This window comes from Mercenaria mercenaria, chromosome 4, assembly GCF_021730395.1.
Source record: "Mercenaria mercenaria strain notata chromosome 4, MADL_Memer_1, whole genome shotgun sequence".
NCBI lineage: Eukaryota > Metazoa > Mollusca > Bivalvia > Venerida > Veneridae > Mercenaria > Mercenaria mercenaria.
Window position 1 is genome coordinate 64,419,615 of NC_069364.1, and position 23,338 is coordinate 64,442,952.

General features: G+C 36.1%; 1 protein-coding gene across 2 annotated transcripts; it reads left to right on the top strand.

Annotated features, from left to right (window-relative positions):
- Positions 1 to 2,908: 2,908 nt before the first annotated feature.
- LOC123551963 (uncharacterized) lies at positions 2,909 to 22,935 on the top strand. 2 transcript variants are annotated; one of them, XM_053541514.1, is made up of 5 exons: positions 2,909 to 3,118; positions 6,839 to 6,962; positions 8,495 to 8,736; positions 20,433 to 21,415; positions 22,490 to 22,935. In XM_053541514.1, the coding sequence occupies exons 2-5, from the start codon at positions 6,839 to 6,841 to the stop codon at positions 22,692 to 22,694; spliced, it is 1,554 nt and encodes a 517-aa protein (XP_053397489.1). In that variant the 5' UTR covers positions 2,909 to 3,118; the 3' UTR covers positions 22,695 to 22,935. The 2 variants fall into 2 exon arrangements, with proteins under 2 accessions (XP_053397489.1, XP_053397490.1); XM_053541515.1 differs by lacking the exon at positions 2,909 to 3,118 and adding an exon at positions 5,915 to 5,969.
- Positions 22,936 to 23,338: the final 403 nt, after the last annotated feature.

A 23,338-nucleotide genomic window follows, 5' to 3' on the forward strand; every position in this document is an offset into this window, starting at 1 on the left:
AAAAGGAAAACAAGGGAAAAAAATTTGGTCCCAGTAGGGCTTGAACCTACGCCCCCCTGAAAATTGCTGTCAAAGTAGGTTTATGGTAGGAATTGAATACTCTTCAAAAAGGAGATACTCTATTATGGTCACAATAGCCTAAATAGTTTTCCCTATATATTCTATATAAAACTGACCTTTTTCAAAGAGCTACCAAACATAGCTAGACCCATTTCAGAGAACAAATCCTTACCTCATTTTAAAGAGTTATGATAAAACTGATATAAACATGGCCATCATGATGAAGAGATTTCTCTGGTCACATTTGCTTACTGTAAACTGACATCAAAATCATACTGCTGTGACCTGAAAGTACTACTCATACTAAAATTTAGCTTGACTTCACCAAATACAACCTGCTCTCCCATTTTTCCTACCAAAATGTCAAAAATACATCCACAATGAAATTTAAACAGAAACTAGCCTCAATTTAGACCTCTGTTGCCATGCCAAGTGAAAAATTAGTGTTCAAATACCTGGCAGCCATTACGCGACTAGACCAGATGGCTCCCACGCTGGTTCCTTAGTATAGTTAGGCATTATTAGGGTTCCTTTAGTATAGTTGGGCCTAATACCTTAAACATATATATGCTTATTGATTCCTTTATTTAATTTGTTAATACGTTTTTTCAAGGAATTTTATGCAGGCAAAGTGTAATTTTCCGTATTTTTATTTTTTAATATTCTCTTCGAAGTTTACTGAAAGGTTAAGTGGCAGGGGCCAGTTTCGCATTTGGCCCGGGTACGTTTTTTAAATAAAATAGACATATGTACTTTACAGGCATATATATTCAACTGGTTATTTATGATGTTTATAAAACTAAGGATTCCTACGTACGAGTGATTATTGTGTAAAATAAATATGTGCATGTATCGATTTTCCTAGCTCCAGGTAGACGGCCGGGTCTATAACTTTACCTGAGGTAACGGAAGTCAGACGAATTGGAAACGGTCATCCATCCATCCATCCAGCTTCAGCTCAAATTTGCGGAAAAAGTAAACGGTTATGAGATACTTTTCTTCCCACCATTATTTTCGTCTGGCCACATGTTTTAAAAATATGCATTTGTTTTAGGTCAGTCATTTGCAGATAATACGGTACAGGCCGCGCAATGTGTGCATTTCGGGCCATTTTTGTCTAAAAGTTTAGTGTCCCGAAACCTGCGTTTTACTCGTTTTTATCACAGAAGCAACAGAATCGGCAGACTGAAAATGTCACATAATGAAGTGCTATGTCTATGCAAGACATTCGCTCAACAATTGCCTTGATTTTTTCGAAATTGGATTTTTTATGATTTTTTTCGCACTGGTATCAGCGCAGAGTTGTGGAGTTTTCAAATTTACTGTCCCTTGCCCCCATTATTGTAAAAATGCATGAATGCTCCCTTGTCCGCAAATCACGCGTTGCAGTATGGTATATCTGCGGTGTGTTCTATTTATAGAAAATGAGATAGGTAAGTAGGTCATGCTAAGGTCAGAAATAGAAAACTTGACATACAGACCTCCCTTATCAATAAATCGGATCAACATTTTGACGAAATTGTAAATTAAGAAAATATTTTCTGCTCTACAAATAAGGAGAGGAAAGACAGATAACATTGTTTTATATCACATAATAAGTTGCATTACATACATTTCTTATGTTTCTTTTTGCCATTGTTTTGTTTATTCACTAAAATCTATCGTGCAATATCGAGGGTCCTTTTACAAACTATTCACTGTGTTCAGTTTATCATTCCGAAACTATTCATTACCGTCTTTACAGGGTCCAAAATAAAAGTGTTTCCCATATATTCGACACCGCCTCCTGGCGGCGTCGAATAATTCTTCAAAATAAGTAACAAGTCGAAAGATTTCCTGCGGCCAGAAGTTATGCAGACCAGAAATTGTATGTGTGACCACTCATTCTAAATAGTAACTTATGGGTGAATGACGTGCGTGTGTTTTTTATTATTATTATTATTATACCATTACACTTTAATGTAGGAAATATTACTCCATTCTACATGATTTACAAGTAGATCTATGGCTATGGAATATGTACATGTATTACTTAATTCTGAAAGTTATTGTTTTGAGCAAAAATAACTATATTTCGCTTTCATGTATAACATAACTTTTAGTTTAAGTGGTCACATTCCTTGATGACTATACTGAAATACTTTACTAGAGCTTTCACAAATGTGATTCATGCCTTCACCTGGACTTCTTTGACAACACAGGACCATAATCCAGGAAATTGAAGAGCAATTCACACAAAAACCCTTATGCACAACTAGGTATCAATATTAAGTTTGAATAAGTTATATGAAATAATGAATGAGGAATTCAAGTCACAAACATTTCTCTATATGTCATATAGAGTGCCAGCTATATTGCAAAAACGGCGTTCCATAAATGCGATAAGCCAATCGCATATCGGTAAAAAGTCACGTGAAATCACCCAGTCCCCATGTGCTACACTACTTGTTGTATTCCAATATACCTGCGGCCTGCAATAAAGATTTGTACTCATGTGCCCAACCCTAATTGATTGTTATAAATAGAGTACTAATAATAATTTAATCTATTTTTAAATCTGTAAAACCCATTTGATACTATAAATAGAATACATGGTATTTCCGTATTCACCGTAATTGCGTATTTGATTCCGGCAAGGTACGGTCACGAATATACCGCACTCTGATCACATTCTAACGGAGGATTCCGGAGATGGCCGAGGCTTTCCGATTGGAATATACCGTTGATTGTTATAAATAGAGAGCTAATAATAAAACAATCTATTTTTAAAACCCATAAAACCCATAGAATACAGGATGGTGCTCAAACTACGCAGAACTTTGTGTTTAGTTTTAGAAACAGTATAAAAACCCATGAGATTATTTCACAATGAGTTAGTTTTGTGTAGTCTAGTATAAGCATTTACGCTTTACTTTTCGACGCGATAAACAGGATTATTTATATTTTAGGGATGATGGCGATGCGCGAGTTCTTTTTTTCGGAATCTGTTAATAGGTTGATAAAACTTGACACTCTAAAAAAGACACCTGCAAATTATTTTCCCGGATAATTGCACAAGGTAATGTTTTGCTTTTTATACGGACTCGGTGGTTGAGTCCAAATGACTGTGATTGTCGATTTATTTTTCAAATAACCAGGACTCAGTATAAAAGGAAAGGCTTCACACACAAGATGTCAATCATTGCATATTCAATCAAAGCGCTCAAAACGCTGATGGTGGCTGCTAATCAATGTGTAAAATATTACAAAGAAAGTGACATCTGAGGAATTCTTAATATAAACCAGAAAAACTTTTTTTGCAAAATATTCAGCTTTGGTTTCAAAATTAATCCTTTTTCACTGCCAGTCATTGTTTACATACACACTACTTCAGTCTTTAACGAATAGTGTTGGTCCTTTTTGATTATTTGTGACGAAAACTACAACATAAATTACATCGACGGTGTTTTACTATAAATAAATAATATAAGCTTTTTCTCCAAATCATTCAGCTTTTAAGATTTCTTTCTAAAGCTTTTGGACAGTGCCTGTCATTAATATATACACACTGATTTAGTCCTTATCAGATAGCTGTGGTTTTCATGAGATTTTTGTGAAAGAAAACTCCCCAAACATGCACCACAAATGCACCTCAGAATGTCAGTTCTGCAGCCAGTGTATTTTAGAGGTGCATTAATTATCACTCCATCTGTTATACTCAAAAGTCCGCTAGACATAACAGCAGGCTTCGCAAAAATGCTGGACATTTAGTCAGACAAACTTACAATTTTAGTCAGACCGAGAAAAAAATCGAAAAATATGTAACTGGCGAAACGAAACCGTTTTAATTTTGATACATATATTTGTATCAACCCAGATATATTGAGCCGCACCATGAGAAAACCATCATAGTGCGTTTGCGACCAGCATGGATCCAGACCAGACTGCGCATCTGCGCAGTCTGGTCAGGATCCATGCTGTTTGCTTTCAAAGCCTATGCATCTAGAGAAACCGTTAGCGAACAGATTGGATCCTGACCAGACTGTGCGGATCCGCAAGTTGATCTGGGTCCATGCTGGTCGCAAATGCACTATGTTGGTTTACTCATGGTGCGACTCAAATGAATTTAGCTGAAGTGAGCAGAATCTGCCTTGAAACAATTTAATTTTTAAGTTGGTCAAATCTGTTATCCGACGACTTTCTACAGATTGCCATTTCAAAAAGTCGAGTATTAATACCATAGCTGCGCCTATTTTCACGAGCTTACAATTTGATGAAATTGTGATACAGTAGCACCATTTAGTCAAAGCGAGCTTGCAACATTTGTCAGTTTGGGCGACCTGTGGGTTTCCACGTTGATAATTCATGTTTTGTCAAACGAAATTGTACCGAATACATGTGTATCTATGCATAAATATAGTATCTTATATTGTACATTTTCCTGAAGGAAGATTATCTGTGAGGGAATATTATTTAGAAAACATTACACGATCCTTACATACGAGAGAGCGCTATACATGTATATGCCTATACTAAATTTTACAAAATACACAGAATGGTGATAAAAGTTTAAACACTTGCGAATGAGGCACACATCAAATAAATAAAATAATATTGATGACCGAAATATAAATAGAACACACCGTAGATATACCATAATGCAAAGCGCGAATTGCGAACAAGGGTGCATTGTTTATATATTACACATATATACAAGGTGAGCTATTGTGACCGCTTGATGTCCGTCGTCAGTCGTGCGTCAACAATTTCTAAAAAACCACTGGGCAGAATTACACCAAACTTCACAGGAATGATCCTTGGGTGGCCCCCTTTCAAAGTTGTTCAAAGAATTGAATTCCATGCAGAACTGTGGTTGCCATGGCAACCGAAAGGAAAAACTTTAAAAATCTTCTTGTCCAAAACCACAGGGCCTAGGGCTTTGATATCTGGTGTGTAGCATCATCTAGTGGTCCTCTACCAAAAGAGTTCAAATTATCCCCTTAGGGTCAAATATGGCCCCGCCCCAGGGGTCACATGGTTTATATAGACTTATATAGGGAAAACTTTGAAAATCTTCTTGTACAAAACCACATGGCCTAGGGCTTTGATATTTGGTTTGTAGCATCATCTAGTGGTCCTCTACCAAAAGAGTTCAAATTATCCCCCTAGTATCTTCCATTTTTCTTCAATCAACTAAATTCTAGCAGTAAATATAAATACTTCCTCTGACCTTAACTACATGTGTAGGTGATCATCAGGGATCAAATACTCTACTAATATCTTTTATCAGGGTCAGTCAGCTGATTCACCTGGATGGAACAAACTGACCGTTTCTTGACTTTAATCACATTCACATAGTTTTACAGGAAACTCCTCCTACAATTTGGGTGTAGGGCCTACACCAGACCACAGGTGGCAGTAACGTACATAGGATACAGTATGGGTCCATGAGCCATATGCACTTAAATTTATTACAATTATAATGTTTATTCGGGTGGAGAAATCACTATCGTTTCGTACGCCGTTGCTCGCTCGTGATGCGTAAACGGTTTGGAACTGGGTTTTGAAGTAAGGTTTTTCTGAAAGATTAATCTTTTGCCTAGAAGGCGACCAATCATTGATAAGGAAATATTGTTTTGAAAAAAAATACGGACCTGGAAGCAATGCACGTGTCAAACTGTTCATATCTACCTTTCTCATGGCTCATTGTCACAGGAGCAAAAAATTTTTCAAAATGGCTTTTTGTCATTTTTTTCCTAAGAAAACATTATAATTGTAATAAATTTAAGTGCATATGGCTCATGGACCCATACTGTATCCTAGGTACGTTACTGCCACCTGTGCACCAGACTGGCCTTTAATTAACAAGTGTCAGTAGGAAGACATCTGTAACAAGCACTTGAAATAACCGTCGTGGAAATATAAGTAAAGTAAGCAATATTTCATGATCACATGATGTCTTTATTGGCAATTCAAAAGCATTAGTCTCACTTATATTTTCAGAAAATTGTTTCTGGATACCTAAGTTTAATGTAATCATGGTAATAAAAATCAAGTGAGCATGATTTTACAAATTCTTAGCGAGCTGTAACTTTATGGGTATTTGTAAAATGTACCTTGAACAGTTTTACGCAATTAAATATATTTTCGCATGTTTAAAATTAGAAAGTAAAAAATTCATGTAGGTAAGACATTTACTTACTCGGATTATTTATAGGCCTAGGAGGCTTTTTCAAAAACCTCGATCCCATACAGATTGGCAGTGAATTTGAGAAATTAGGGCATAATTTCATTATAACGTTCAAGACGGCAGGCGTCGCGTTATATAAGACATGTTTCTGATAAGGTTTTTACAACCATTTCCCTAACGACTGAAATAAGCATAACCACTGATATTTTTAAAGAATACGTAAATAATGGTTTCCCTTCAGTTGGTGTAAAATACTCATTCGTGTTCTATTAATTCAGGAGAATTAGCAGTAAGTATACGATTTGACTCCAATTATACACTTATTTTCAGGTATCCAGTAACACGATTCCAGTTATATTCTTATCATGTTTTTTTTAGAAGTCATTTTATTTTCATCTTGATTTTCTGTTGCGTGACTGATGCTATTTAAAGAGAGTATTTTATACATTAACAGATTGAACTAATGTAAATATATCTAAAAAATGCCTAGAACTTAAAGATGTCTTCCTTTTATGTACAATTCTTTAAATTTAAGTCATTTCTAAATTTCTAAATAATGGCAAGTAGGATGAGCACATTGGCAACTGTCTGTGTCTCTTTCTGTTTCAGATGAGTCTGTCGACAAAAATGCCGGTAAAAAGGCATGAGGTGGAGACGTTGAGAGTGTATCCAAGAGTGCATTACTTCCAAAGAAGACTTGGGGACCTTGTACCAAGGTTCAAACGAATAATTGGTGAGTCTTTTGAGATTAGCGTATGAGACAATATTAAATAGAAAGAGTTAAAATGCGGTTTTACGGAAGCTGACTGGAATATTCGGGTGTTTTGTGATCAGTTTCTATGTTCAGTCATTGTTTGAGAAATAATATATATAATTTTATAATTTGTCGCTGAATAAAATCATAGTTTGGAGTGCACATGTAAAGGAATTATATCACGAGGGCGCAGCCCAAGTGGTAGGGCCTATGATAATACGCATCTGAATGACAAACAATGATTTTATTCGGGAGCAAATCACTAAATCAGATATATCATTTCAATTCTAACACGTTACCAAGGATTTTAAAGTGCACCCTTGACGACATCCATTTAATATTTGCCTGTTGGTTTCTTTTCCAGCACGCCGTTACACAGTTTGATGGTATGACTTAATAATTGTGACGTCAGAAAAATGAATTGTTGTATAATTACACACAATCTTCTGAAAATAAATCGGGACGTGTTAGAATTGTAGATTACATACGCAGAATAACAATTGACCGACAGATATGATATCTATTCATTTAACCTTTTTTTTTTTTAAAAAAAAATCATTCGTATTATCAGCTCTTTAGCTTGACTTACATGCTTGTCACATTATGATATCATTTAATTGTGATATTCAGTAAAATGAAAATGTTCTCTTATAGGAATTTAATATTACAAGGATTTAAAAGAATGTTCCAATGCCGGAGCAACTGTATATCATTTCACTGTTCTATCTGTTCCATTTGTTATGTACAGTTACAATAGTTTCTGACTTCACTGACATACATGTATTTTTTTAAAATGAATAAAAATGCACACTTTTTAATGGTTGAATTGACATAATTTAATTTGCATAACGAATACAATTGCTATCCTAATAATAAATGAGAGTAATGTTTTAAAGGGAGTTTCTGGGTTGATTAAAATTATATCTTTATATCAGATAGTATTATTTTACATATGAGATGGCAAATGTTAAACATTTCATTGAACAATAGCTTTTTTATGTTAACATAATGACCTGTCAGTCTATATTTCAATACACCATTAAAATATTTGAAGCCTTGCCAAAATTCTTTTGCGAAGACTTAAAACTTATTGTTAGATCAAAGCTTTTATTGGCAGAAAATCAATTTCACATGACTTTATAAAGACTGTGAAACCACTAGTAAATAACAGAATTTATTACATGACTGTATTCTATTGTTTCTCTGATTGGCTGAAAACGGTTCTAAAAGTAATGAGTACATATCATATCAATTTATCTTGGGTTATAAATAGTACGAAAATAAAAATAGATCGAAGTAGGTGCTTGGAAAACCAATATCAACCTGATCTGGGCTAAATTTATTCCTTATTTCTTTATTAAAGATACAATACTGACTATACATTTAATCATCGGTGAATATATCTCTTTTCGGGTTGATAAATTCTGATATTAACCTATGAAAAAGTCGATAATTGTATAATACGTGTACATTATATTTATAACATATTATAAATCTTAAATATCTTACAGGTGCATTCCCAAAAAGTTTCCATGTTGAGAAAGCCATTCAGGAAATCGATGACTTAAACGACAAATTTACGAAGAAGTTGAATGTATACATCATAGGAGACAGTGAACTTGAATTTGCACATATTGTTGTTTCAACAAAGCCATTTGAAATAGAAAAGATTTCAGATCTCAAAGAACCATCAAGTATCTCATGGTTCTTGTGCTACACGAAAACAGACTCGCTGGACCAGACTGGATTGAAGGTAGGAGTATATTTAATGACAAAATGGGTTTGAATATAAAATTAATCAGTAAGTACTACCCCGACAGTTCAGCAACACACAGAGGCAAACTACAGGTCATCAAAAATTAGCATAATTTGGAAGAAAAGTTAATATCTTTTTCTCTTGTATTTTAGAAAAACTAGGTCACCAGGTCAAATCAAAGGAAAAGCTTGTTAACACTCGAGAGGTCACAATTTTAACCCAAACTTAATGAAACTTGGTCAGAATGTAACTCTCAATAAAATCTTGGACGAGTTTGATATAGAGTTATCTGGGATTAAAAACTAGGTCACCAGGTCAAATGAAAGGAAAAGCTTGTTAACACTCTAGATGTCACAATTTTGGCCCAATCTTAATGAAACTTGGTCAGAATATTACTCTTAATAAACCCTTGGACGAGTTTGATATTGGGTCATCTGGGGTCAAAAACTAGGTGACCAGGTTAAATCAAAGGAAAAGCTTGTTAACACTCTAGAGGCCACAATTTTGGCCCAATCTTAATGAAACTTGGTCTGAATGCTACTCTCAATAAAATCTTGGACAAGTTTTGATATAGGGTCATCTGGGATCAAAAACTAGGTCACAAGGCAAATCAAAGAAAAAGCTTGTTAACACTCTAGAGGTCACAATTTTAACTTAATCTTAATGAAACTTGATCAGAATATTACTCTTGATAAAATCTTGGACGAGTTAAATATTGGGTTATCTGGGGTTAAAAACTAGGTCACCAGGTCAAATCAAAGGTAAAGCTTGTTAACACTCTAGAAGTCATAATTTTAGCTTAATCTTGATGAAACTTGGTCAGAATGGTACTCTCAATAAAATCTAGGATGAATTTGATATTGGGTTATCTGGGGTCAAAAACTAGGTCACCAGGTCAAATCAATGGAAAAATTTGTTAACACTCTAGAGGTCACAATTTTGGCCCAATCTTAATGAAACTTGGTCAGAATATTATCCTCAATAAAATCTTGGACAAGTTTAATATTGGGTCATCTGGGGTCAGAAACTAGGTCACCTGGTCAAATCAAAGGTAAAGCTTTTTAACACTGTAGAGGCCACATTTACGACTGTATCTTCATGAATATTAGTCAGAATGTTAATCGTGATGGTCTCAAGGTCCTGGTTGAATCTGAGTCATGTACGCTTAAAAACTAGGTCACCAGGTCAAATAAAGGAAAAGCTAGTTAACACTGTAGAGGCCACATTTATGACCATATCTTAATGAAATTTGGTCAGAATGTTGATCTTGATGATCTATAGGTCAGATTCAAATCTGGGTCAAGTGGGATCAAAAACTAGGGCATCGGGTTAAATCAAAGGAAAAGCTAGTTAACACTTTAGAGATCACATATATAACCATACACTCAGTTCCAAAAGAAAGTGTGCACTTAGTTTTCTGTTATTTTTTCTTGGTTATTTTCATGAAAACTTACAATGTTTGGTACCAAAATTTAAATCAGTTCGTAAACAAATTGGTATGCATTTTAGATTTTGAGTTATACCTGAGAGTTAGTGTATGAAAAAATGAAACAAAAACGTCGGGGAATATTTTGAAATATTTAAACTTAAAAAGTGCACACTTTCTTTTTGAACTGAGTATATCTTTATGAAACTTGGTCAGAATGTTAATCTTGATGATCTTTAGGTCAGCAGGTCAGGTGAGCGATACAGGGCCTTCATAGCCCTCTTAATAACAAAACCCTTTTTACGATTTTCAGCAAAGTTAGTATTTCAGTAACTATAAATCACAACTAAATGATACTTGCCACACTTGTTTGCCATTTTAGTACCATAAATCTCGCTATCATTTTATTATTCCCTGCTTTGAAGTGGAGTGGGTGATGTAAAAAATGTGTGTCCGTCACTCTGCCTACACCCACCATTTACAGCTCCGATCCATCCAACAACATTTTGGTTTTACTGTCCGCTCCTTGCCAACATCATTCACACCCTTACCTAGACCCCCACACATCACCCCAGACTTTTTTACTTTTATTTTTCTTGTGATTCTTCTTATCAAACCCCATCACCCGCCTCAACCGCTTTACCCTCTTCCACCCACAGACCAAAACAAATTTTAGTTTCTTGTTTTTAGCTCACCAGAACAAAAAGTGCTCAAGGTGAGCTATTGTGACCGGTCATTGTCCGGCGTCCGTCGGCGTCCGTCATGCGTCTTGCAACAGTGCGTCGTCCGTCGTCCGTCAACATTTGCCTTGTGAACACTCTAGAGGCCAAATTTGTGACCCAATCTTTATGAAACTTGGTCAGGATGTTAGTCGTGATGATCTCTAGGTCTAGTTTGAAACTGGGTCATGTTGGGTCAAAAACTAGGTCAGTAGATCAGATCAAAGGAAAAGCATGTGAACACACTAGAGGCCACATTTGTGACATAATCTTTATGAAATTTTGTCAGAATATTTGTCTTGATGATTTCTAGGTGAAGTTTGAAACTGGGTCATGTGAGGTCATGAATTAGGTCAGTAGGCCAAATCAAAGGAAAAGCTTTTGAACAGTCTAGAGGCCACATTTGTGACCCAAACTTTATAAAACTTGGTCAGAATGTTTGCCTCGACGGTCTCTAGGTCATATCCGCAACTGGGTTATGTGGGGGGTAAAAACCTAAGACAGTAGGCAAGATCAAAGGAAAAGCTTGTGAACACTCTAGACGCCAAATTTGTGATGTTTGCCTTGATGATCTCTAGTTCAGGTTCGAAACTGTGTCATGTTTGGTTAAAAACTAGGTCATAGGCCAGATCAAAGGAAAAGCTTGTTAACAGTCTAGAGGCCACTTTTATTGACCCAAACTTTATGAAACTTGATCAGAATGTTTGTCTTGATGATTTCTAGGTCATGTGGGGTCAAAAGCTAGGTCACCCAGTCAAATCAAAGGAAAAGATTGTGAATCATTTAGAGGCCACAGTTGTGACTCAATCGTTTTGAAATCGGGTCAGAATGTTTGTCTTAATAATTTCTAGGTCAAATTTGAAACTGGGTCATGTGGAGTCAAAAACTAAGTCATCAGGCCAGATAAAAGGAAAATCTGTCAACACTCTTGAGACCACAGTTCAAGTTTGAAACTCATTAGAATTAGTCAGAATGTTTGTCTTGATTATGTATAGGTCAAGTTCGAGTCCGAGTCATTGGGTTAAAAAACTAGGTCAGAAGCTAGATCAAAGGAAAAGCTTGTGAACACTCTAGAGGCCACATTTGTGACCCAATCTTTATGAAACTAGGCCAGAATGTTTGCCTCGACGATCTCTAGGTCATATCCGCAACTGGATTACGTGGGGTAAAAACCTAGGTCAGTAGGCAATATCAAAGGAAAAGCTTGCGAATACGCTAGACGCCAAATTTGTGATCCAATCTTTATAAACTTGGTCAGAATGTTTGCCTTGATGATTTCTAGGTCAAGGTCGAATCTGGGTCATGTTTGGTCAAAAACTAGGTCAGCCGTTCAAATCAAAGGAAAAACTTGTGAATACTTTAGAGGCCACAGTTGAGAATCAATCTTTTTGAAACTGGGTCAGAATGTTTGTCTTAATGATTTCTAGGTCAGGTTTGAAACTGGGTCATGCTGGGTCAAAAACTAGGTCACCAGGCCAGATCAAAGGGAAATCTTGCCAACACTCTAGTGACCACAATTCAAGTTTGAAACTCATTAGAATTAGTAAGAATGTTTGTCTTGATTACCTATAGGTTAAGTTTGATTCTAGGTCAAGTGGGGTCAAAAACTAGGTCACCCGGTCAGATCAAAGGAAGAGATTGTGAATACTTTAGAGAACACAGCTGTAACTCAATCGTTTTGAAACTTGGTCAGAATATTTGTCTTGATAATCTCTAGGTCAGGTTTGAATGTGGGTCATGTTGGGTTAAACACTAGGTCAGTAGGCCAGGTCAAAGGTAAAGCTTATGAACACTCTAGAGGCCACATTTGTGACCCAATCTTTATGAATCTTAGTCAGAATGTTTGTCTTGACAATCTCTAGGCCATATATGAAACTGGGTTATGTGGGGTCAGTAAAAAATTAAAAACTAGGTCAGTAGGTCAGACCAAAGGAAAAGCTTGTGAACACTCTAGACCACATTTGTGACCAAGTCTTTATGAGACTAGGCCAGAATGTTTGCCTCGACGATCTCTAGGCCATATATGAAACTGGCTTATGTGGATCAAAAACTAGGTCAGTAGGTCAGATCAAAGGAAAAGCTTGTGAACACTCTAAAGGCCACAGCTATGACTCAATGTTTATGAAACTTGGTCAGAATGTTTGTCTTGATGATCTCTAGGCCAATTTTCAATCTGTGCCATGTTGGGTCAAAAAAACTAGGTCAGTATACTAGATCAAAGGAAGAGCTTGTGAACACTCTAGAGGCCAACATTTTGACTCAATTTTTATGAAATTTTGTCAGAATGATCGTCTTGATGATCTCTAAGTTAGGTTTGAATGTGGTTCATGTGGGATCAAAAACTAGGTCAGTAGGCCAGATCAAAGGAAAAGCTTGTGAATACTCTAAAGGCCACAGCTATGACTCAATCTTTATGAAACTTAGTCAGAATGTTTGTCTTGATGATTTCTAGGTCATATTTGAAACTGGGGCATTCGGAGTCAAAAACTAGGTCACTGGGCCAGATTAAAGGAAAATTTTATCAACACTCTAGAGACCAGTTCAAGTTTGAAACTCATTAGAATTAGTCAGAATGTTTGTCTTGATTATCTATAGGTCAAGTTCGAATCTGGGTCATGTTGGGTTAAAAACTAGGTCACCCGGGCAAATCAAAAGGAAACTCTAGAGAAACCCAAAGGTTTGACCCATTTTTATGAATGTTTGGCAGAACGTTTTCTTGATGATCTCTAGGTCAGGTTTGAATCTGGGTCATGTTGGGTTAAACACTAGGTTAGTAGGCCAGGTCAAAGGTAAAGCTTATGAACACTCTAGAGGCCACATTTGTGACCCAATCTTTATGAATCTTAGTCAGAATGTTTGTCTTGACAATCTCTAGGCCATATATGAAACTGGGTTATGTGGGGTCAGTAAAAAATTAAAAACTAGGTCAGTAGGTCAGACCAAAGGAAAAGCTTGTGAACACTCTAGACCACATTTGTGACCCAGTCTTTATGAGACTAGGCCAGAATGTTTGCCTCGACGATCTCTAGGCCATATATGAAACTGGCTTATGTGGATCAAAAACTAGGTCAGTAGGTCAGATCAAAGGAAAAGCTTGTGAACACTCTAAAGGCCACAGCTATGACTCAATGTTTATGAAACTTGGTCAGAATGTTTGTCTTGATGATCTCTAGGCCAATTTTCAATCTGTGCCATGTTGGGTCAAAAAAACTAGGTCAGTATACTAGATCAAAGGAAGAGCTTGTGAACACTCTAGAGGCCAACATTTTGACTCAATTTTTATGAAATTGTGTCAGAATGATCGTCTTGATGATCTCTAAGTTAGGTTTGAATGTGGTTCATGTGGGATCAAAAACTAGGTCAGTAGGCCAGATCAAAGGAAAAGCTTATGAATACTCTAAAGGCCACAGCTATGACTCAATCTTTATGAAACTTAGTCAGAATGTTTGTCTTGATGATTTCTAGGTCATATTTGAAACTGGGGCATTCGGAGTCAAAAACTAGGTCACTGGGCCAGATTAAAGGAAAATTTTATCAACACTCTAGAGACCAGTTCAAGTTTGAAACTCATTAGAATTAGTCAGAATGTTTGTCTTGATTATCTATAGGTCAAGTTCGAATCTGGGTCATGTTGGGTTAAAAACTAGGTCACCCGGGCAAATCAAAGGAACACTCTAGAGACCAAAGGTTTGACCCATTTTTTATGAATGTTTGGCAGAACGTTTTCTTGATGATCTCTAGGTCAGGTTTGAATCTGGGTCATGTTGGGTTAAACACTAGGTTAGTAGGCCAGGTCAAAGGTAAAGCTTATGAACACTCTAGAGGCCACATTTGTGACCCAATCTTTATGAATCTTAGTCAGAATGTTTGTCTTGACAATCTCTAGGCCATATATGAAACTGGGTTATGTGGGGTCAAAAACTAGGTCAGTAGGCAAGATCAAAGGAAAAGCTTGTGAACACTCTAGACTCCAAATTTGCGACCCAGTCTTTACGAATCTTGGTCAGAATGTTTGTCTTGATGATCTCTAGGTCAAGTTTGAACTGGGTCATGTTGGTTCAAAAACTAGGTCACCTGTTCAAATTAAAGGAAAAGCTTGCGAATACTCTAGAGGCCAACATTTTGACCCAATCTTTATGAAATTTCGAATGTTTGTCTTGATGATCTCTAGGTCAGGTTTGAATGTGGGTCATGTGGGATTAAAAACGAGGACAGTAGGTCAGATCAAAGGAAAAGCTTTGAACACTCTAGAGGCCACATTTGTGACCCAGTCTTTATGAGGTCAGTAGACTAGATCAAAGGAAGAGATTGTGAACACTCTAGAGGCCAATATTTTGACCCAATCTTTATGAAAGTTTGTCAGAATGTTTGTCTTGATGATCTCTAGGTCAGGTTTGTGGGTCATGTTGGATTTAAAACTAGGTCAGTAGGTCAGACAAAAGGAAAAGCTTGTGAACATTCTAGAGGCCACATTTGTGACCCAGTCTTTATGAGACTAGGCCAGAATGTTTGCCTCGACGATCTCTAGGCCATATATGAAACTGGGTTATGTGGATCAAAAACTAGGTCAGTAGGTCAGATCAAAGGAAAAGCTTGTGAACACTCTTAAGGCCACAGCTATGACTCAATGTTTATGAAACTTGGTCAGAATGTTTGTCTTGATGATCTCTAGGCCAGTTTACAATCTGTGCCATGTTGGATCAAAAACTAGGCCAGTAGACTAGATCAAAGGAAGAGCTTGTGAACACTCTAGAGGCCAACAGTTTGACTCAATCTTTATGAAATTTTGTCAGAATGTTCGTCTTGATGATCTCTAAGTCAGATTTGAATGTGGGTCATGTGGGATCAAAAACTAGGTCAGTAGGCCAGATCAAAGGAAAAGCTTGTGAATACTCTAGAGATCACAGTTGTGACCCAATATTTATGAAACTTTGTCAGAATGTTTGCCTTGATGATCTCTATGTCATTTTGAAACTGGGTCATGCGGGGTCAAAAAGTAGGTCAGTAGGTCAGATCAAAGGAAAAGCTTGTGAACACTCTATAGGCCACAGCTGTAACTCAGTCTTTATGAAACTTGGTAAGAATGTTTGTCTTGATGATCTCTAGGTCAAGTTTTAATCTGGGTCATTTAGGGTCAAAAACTAGGTCACACGGTTAAATCAAAGGCACAGTTTGTGAACACTCTAAAGGCTACAATCTTTATGAAACTTGGTCAGAATGTTTGTCTTAATGATCTCTAGGTTAAATTCGAAACTGGCTCATGTGGGGTAAAAAACAAGGTCAGTAGGCCAGATCAACTCTGTTGAGCGATATATAGGGCCATCATGACCCTCTTTTTTAATATTGCCTTTTAATAGCCCGTACACATTTTGTTTTGCACTTTGATATATCTTTATTTTCACTTTATTGTGTTTATCAGAATTGTTTCTTACTCAGCTAACCCCTTGCTACCAAATAGTGCACACTCTAAATAGTCCCCTTTCAGAATGTGCCAATCTTGTCTGCAACGTTGTCTGCTGACAATATTTGTTAGACAAAACCGTGTTACAACTGCATCTGTACATTTTGTCATCAATTCTACCTACTGACTGTTTCCATAAGGTTCAAATGAAACTTGGTATCCATTTTCAAAATGAAGTAAACTCTCACATGCATTTCGTATAAAAGGAATTACAGTCCTTATCCAGCTTTGGTAAGTGCACCTGAATTTTGTACTTACTTTACCAAAGCTTTACTAACGCTACAAAGTAGTACTAATGCTCTGATGAATGATGGAGTATTTTACTCTTTGGAGGATCTGGCACTGGAAATTCTTTGTTACCGACACTATAATAAACCAATATTTATCTACAGACTATATCCGATACTTCAAATGCTCTATTGAGTGCGTGATTATTTTCCTCATTGCTTTTGCAAGAGATACGTGTTTGGAATCGAGTCTATATTTAACACTCATTTTTCTCAAATAACGATATTGGATACTAATTTTGCTGTGATGAGTACAATGGTATTACGCAAATTGGATATATTGACACTAGAATGTTGCTGCGTTGCTATCTTGACTGGATCAGACCCTTACAGCTTTACCTATAATAACGATATAAATACAGCTATTGAAAGGGAAAGGCTCCGGTGTAGAAACTTTATAAATTCAACAACCTGTTTGCTGTACGAATGTTTATCTATGGTGAGGACTGGAGTATTGAACTAATTTATAATATTTACACTGAAACTTTATTGCAATTGAAAGGACATAATTTGGAAAGTGTATGCCTCTACGACTGATCGGATGTTCTTAATATATCAGATACTAGTCTTAGTCTTAATGTGTACTGGAGTATACATAGGAGAAGTTTCGTTGTCAAGGCTGTATCTAGCACTTGTTATGATACTATTTGCCTTTACGCAGATACGCAGCCGCGTAGTTAAATCTGGCAAGCATACATAATTAAACTAAGTCTGTATCATGCAACGGAGATTGCTTCATACGCAGTCATTGCTTACTTCATATTTTGTTTAAAGAACAGTAAACTCCAGTGATAACGAACTCATCGTGACAAGCAAAATATGTTCGTTATAGCCCAAGTTTGTTTTAGACATATAGCGAACATTTTCCTTACCTAGGCATTAATGCATATGTGTAGAGCAAAGTGATTTATATAATTAGTTGATTTAACACGTGGATTGACTTTGTAGTTTTATAACAATTTATGGACAGTTTTGCAATTTAGTTCATTATCCTACTATTTGATTGCTTATTTTGTAATAATACTGACTATGTGAGCTATTACAATCATACGTGTTTAAAAAGGCAAATTTCTATAATAAGATTATAGTACAATGTCAAAAACTGATAAAATGTTAATTCTAAAATAGGCAAAGAGACATTAGCAATCATTCTATGGTCCCAATGTTGAAGAAAATAAAATATGATAGAAATCAAATAATTACACCTAGTTAAATCCTACGCGTATTGCCGAGGTCTGGCACCGGTACAAGTCATACTACAATCATTTTACAGTGAGATAAATATGTTCTTTCTTTATAATTGGTGATTACAGTTTTTCAGCGGCCTAACTGGTAACTAAATTATAAGTATTATATTTCGGAAGGCTTTAAACAAAATTATAAAAATTATAAAATCAAGATTTCAGTTTAATACTTGGTTTTAGATGTTGTTGAGATATATCAACAATCACGCTAAATTTTTACTATTTTTTATGATTCAATATCTTTGTTACAATGTCATCCCAATGCTAATGTTAAAGCCTGAAATGTTCGTACTTTCGCACTTCGCCATTGTCATCTCGCGTTTCGCCATCGTGATTTCACGTTTCACGCTTCTCCATCATGAAGAGGCGATACACTAAGGGCGGGATAATGATGGCAAAGCGCGAAATCATAATGGTGAAACGCGAGATCACGATCACTGAGCGTGAAATCGACAATTTTCGTAATTTTTCGCTTCGTCATCGCGATTCTGCGCTTCATGATTCGCTCACATGTGCAGGCCTCAGCGTGAAATCACGATGGCGAAGCGCGAAAATGCTAAGTTTCGCAATCTCGCGCTTAGCCATCGTTATCTCGCGCTTTGCATATCGCTGGAGAAAGCGATGCGCGAGATCACGATGGCAAAACCGCGAAATAATTTAAAAGGTTTAAGGAACATTTTGCAGAATATAAGAAGAAAAGGGAACTACCTATAACGAAGTTGACGTAATGTAGACGTCGCTGACCTTTGCCGGAATGCTTTCCCTATGCAATGTATCAGTATCAGAGTTGGTACATTTTTATCAGTATTATGAAACTAAGCATATCTTTGTTTACTAGTCTAGTATTCAGTTTGGAGTTATGGCAAATTCCTTGTAACAACTATGGTATACACGCTTACAGGCATATCTCTTGAATTATATCCAATCATAATGATATTTTTAAAGTGTGTCACCACTAACCATTTGTTTTGAATAAATACTTGCACTTGTATAACATGGATCGCTAAAACACAGATTGTACGTGCAATATTACGCACAAACCTAGTAATATAAAACATTTTATATACAAGATTAACAAAGAATAAGGTTTTTCATGCAATATTTTTGCATCAGATACACGCTAAAATTCACCATTTGCCAAAATTAATAATCAAGGGGAAATAGCCCGAGCTACCCCCATTATCTCTGCGTACTATGACAAATGCCCTAGCCATGAGCTCGAGATACTAGCACTGCATACACCTATACTAACAGTATAGTATCCTGTTGTGACTAGTACTGGCGTGTTATAAGCCATCGAAGTCTTAGGTTTCAGGTTTCGGGACTATTTTACATACTCGTTTATGGACTACGTACGATATAAAATACTAGTCTTTGCGAATGATAGAGTAATTAGGTCCTTGGAGACACTAGCACTGAAAACTGGCTTCGTTAACAGTTCTGTATGTTACCCTCATATTGCTCTGCCAGCGACCAGGTACTTGCTGCGCCCTGTTGAGTAAATATTAATACTAGAAAAGCAACACTACAAAGAAATGTCAGAAATCCTCATATGGCAAGACCACCTCTGAATAAAGGCAATGATATGGCAAGAATAAAGGCCACTATAATGAAACCTGCGTACAGAAACCAGTATCTTCTGTTCCCATTTAAACGGGACTGGAGTTCAAGTTTCGTTCTAAAATGATCTGTCTTTGAAATTAAAGTTTTGCCACATCATGGACATTAGAACAGGAGTTTTTTGTTTCTTAACTCTCTAAGAAAGTGCTTAATTAAGAAAAAAAAAACAGGTTTGAGCTGGAGACTTTACCAGTTTGTCTATGCAGTAGAAATTTCCTACCACATTGACCAATACATGACGAAGGTATTCTTATTTGGCAACCATTTATATAAAGCTTTGTAATTAAGGTAGTTTACCTCTGGTACCACATGCCAACGATTTTCAGTTTTGAACTGGATAATTAGCACAAAAAAGTACCATGCGTTGCCAAAACACACAATCTGTCAGTTACTAACTTTCAAAGCTATCCGAAGAAATGGAAAAATAATTTCCTGTCAGATATCCTAAATTGTTTTCTTTTCCGTTGTGGTATGATCTGGGAGTCAGTCCCTTTACCACAAAAAGTGTAAATTTATCTGTCTTGAGGAAGCACCTGTCAGCAGACTACTTTGGGTTTGCTGTAATATTTTAAGATGCGTTATGAGAATGGGCATAGAAGTGTGTTACATATTCAGATATCGAATTCAAAGTCTTTGTTTTTCCCTCATATGTATCAGCTAACAATATCAGAAACTATTCATAAAGGTTAAATACGAAATATCTGCTTACATAAACGTTAACATATAATTTATATACAAGACAGTGATACTTGCGTTATCTTATATGTTTATTATATATTATGTAGTTTGTTTTCTAAGAACTGTTGGTAATGCTGAAGTAAAACTTTTATAGTTAAAGTCTTTCTCTGGCATTCGCTATTTACAGTTTTTAGCTCGACTGAAATAAAGCGACTATTTTTTTAATTAGAAATTAAATAATTCGCGTTTTACTTTCAGGACATCAGTTCAGTTATCGATAAATTCTTCGACGACTTCGGAAATGGAAAACCACATTTGTTTGAATACATGTTTGTTGTAATTGACACCGAACAGAACCACACTGACGAGGAGAAAGATTTGTTTCGGAATAGAGTTCATGAAGTAATACTTAGTAAGCTTCAAGACACGGATGTACAAACGTTTCAAGACAGAATAATTATTGGTTCTCATGACACTGTTCTTGGTAGTAAAATATCCGAACTGCTTGAAACAATGCTAATTGATGGCTTCCATAAAGTTATGGCATTTCTAGATCGTTTTGTACGGAAAACGAAACAATATAATTCGGAAATTGATATTATCTATACCGACCTTGTAGTTAGATCAATCCAGGCCTTTCTACGAGATGACATTGGTCTTGCTGACATGAGAAAAGTAGCAGAAAGTAAATCTTTAAAAGAAAGTGACCGAGTTAGTGTTGATGAAATATTTCTACAACTTCTTTTAAATAAGCTGGCACGACTTGTGAAATGCGCAATTGTTGAACCATGCGCTACGAAGTACAATATTCCATCATGGGTTGTTAACCAACTCCTTGTTGAAATAAAATTTGAGCAAAAACTAGTCGAATCTGTTTCGAAAAATACAAAGCATCATTTACGAAAACTAAACGATTTCAGTAAAAACTTTGAAGAAATATTGAAGACTTATAAACGTAAAGCAAACATGGGAAGAGGAGAGCACGGTGCAAGCCAACACGAGTATTTCACCAGACTTGTTTCATACAAATTTGACTTCATTGTCTATCCGCTGCAAAATGATATGTCTAAAGTTATAAGTGATGTGGAAAAGACAATGGCCTCTGCCGAAAGGATTATTACTATAATGGGCAAAATGATATTCGAAATAGAGGGATATTTGGAGCAAACGATAACAGAAAAATACGAACCAAAAACTCCAACTCCAGATGTACCAAATGATCTCCGGAATGACATTTTAGAGTAAGTTCATATTTTAATCCATTTGGACGATTACAGCAATTTTGTTTAAAAGTTCACAGTTCAGCGATAGGAACTCGTGTTTTGAAATATTACAATCGTTCTACTCAATCAGTGATTAGTATTAGTTTGCTTGCAGATGATTTACCTGCTTACGTGTATGTTCATTAATGTGCATATTCTTTTGTATCGCTTGAATACTACTAGACTTAAAGGTAGGAAGAATAATTGACTGACTTATTTCGCGTTTCTAGGACTTTGGGTCAAAACATTCTATTATACCCCAGTCACACATACGGCGCGGATAGCTACGTCTGGCCACGGATAGAAACGTAGTAATCCGTATCGATTCGTACCTGAGCCGTACCTTAAAGTAGTAACCCGTATATCAATCCGTACGGCTCAGGTACGGATCGATAGGGATTACTACGTTTCTGTCCGTAGCTAAACGTAGCTATCCGCGCCGTATGTGTGACTGTGGTATTATGGATCTTTTTCAAATCTATTCAAATAGTTTTACATTGATATATATCCCAATATGTTTGTGTGTATGAATGATGAACCAGGCTGAATGTGTAATACTATTCAAGCGTGTATATAAAATAATATCGAAACTAATCTAGTTGGGCTAGTGGACTTTTTGTGAAATATATTGGTGCGTTTGTACAGCCAGGCGCCCTGTCGTAATCGGGCTGGTATTTTGTGGTGGCAGTTTGTTCGTATGAATTCTCACTACTTATATCAACACCTTTAAAGTTTGCCGGAAGTATCGTTTGATGGCCCTTTCTCAAGTATGTTCAAATGGTTCCGCTTGACTGCTTAGAGCTGTAAATAGTAAAACATATTCTTCTCACGGATTCTCGTGAATCGAACGCTTGGTGAGAAGTAAGCTTGTATCGTTTTTCTCAGGTTTGTTCAGTTGGTTCCGATTGACTATTCGTAAATATAGAAGAATAACTTAAAATGACATGTGAGGCCGTCATGAATCACTTGAACGATGTTCCACAAACTGGCTCAGCAAAGTCAGTTTAGCAACTGTAAAAAAGCCATCATGACCCCATTATTTCTCTTTTTCAGACTAAAAGACGTTTACAGCACAGGTACAGTTTACGGTGTCTTCGAAATCCATGTACAAGAACAAACCCCAACATTAAAAGAGGACGTATCAACTTTAATGCACAAGTATGGATACACTCAACCATACATAGTGAAGACTGTTACAAAAGAACCGGTCAAAATGATGGCAGAGCGGGAAGCTTATCAAAAGGCTTTATCCAGGTGATAAAGCAAAGTATTGGGAAAGAACTCTACGTTGTTTTGAAAACAATTGACCTTTTGACGATACCAAAGTACATGTAGTAGCTATGTCTAATGGTTCGTGATAATCATGGTACTGGAGCAAAAGCTTAACGACAAATACAGCCTGTTATTGAATATTCCATTAATTCTACAGTATGTTTTAACTGCTTCTTTTGTCTTTTCTTCAGTATTTTTCAGTTCTATATTAAACCTTGCAAAATTTACTTTTTTGTTTTCGTTACGTTTTATTCTCAGTAATGTTCAAGAGAAGCTATTTATTTTTCGAAATACAACTTTGCTCACTTTTAAGGGTTTTTTTCAAATGTGCGTTATAGTACAACTAATAGATAACTTTGTTTTTTTCCTTTAATATAAAAGAAAAAGGTGGAACCACATTGAACATGGCATGATTGCAAATACATAAGGGATTGTACAAATTTTTGAAATTTCTCAAAACATAAAAGTATCCGATCCGCAAATAGGTAAATTTCGATGCCTGATGAACCATGTTTTCTTGTTGTTGTTTTTTATCATTTGAAAGGGTTGTGTCTGCTGAGCAATTATTAGTAAATAGCATGACTATAAATAATATGCAGGAACTGCTACTAAATATTTTGACTGCGAAAT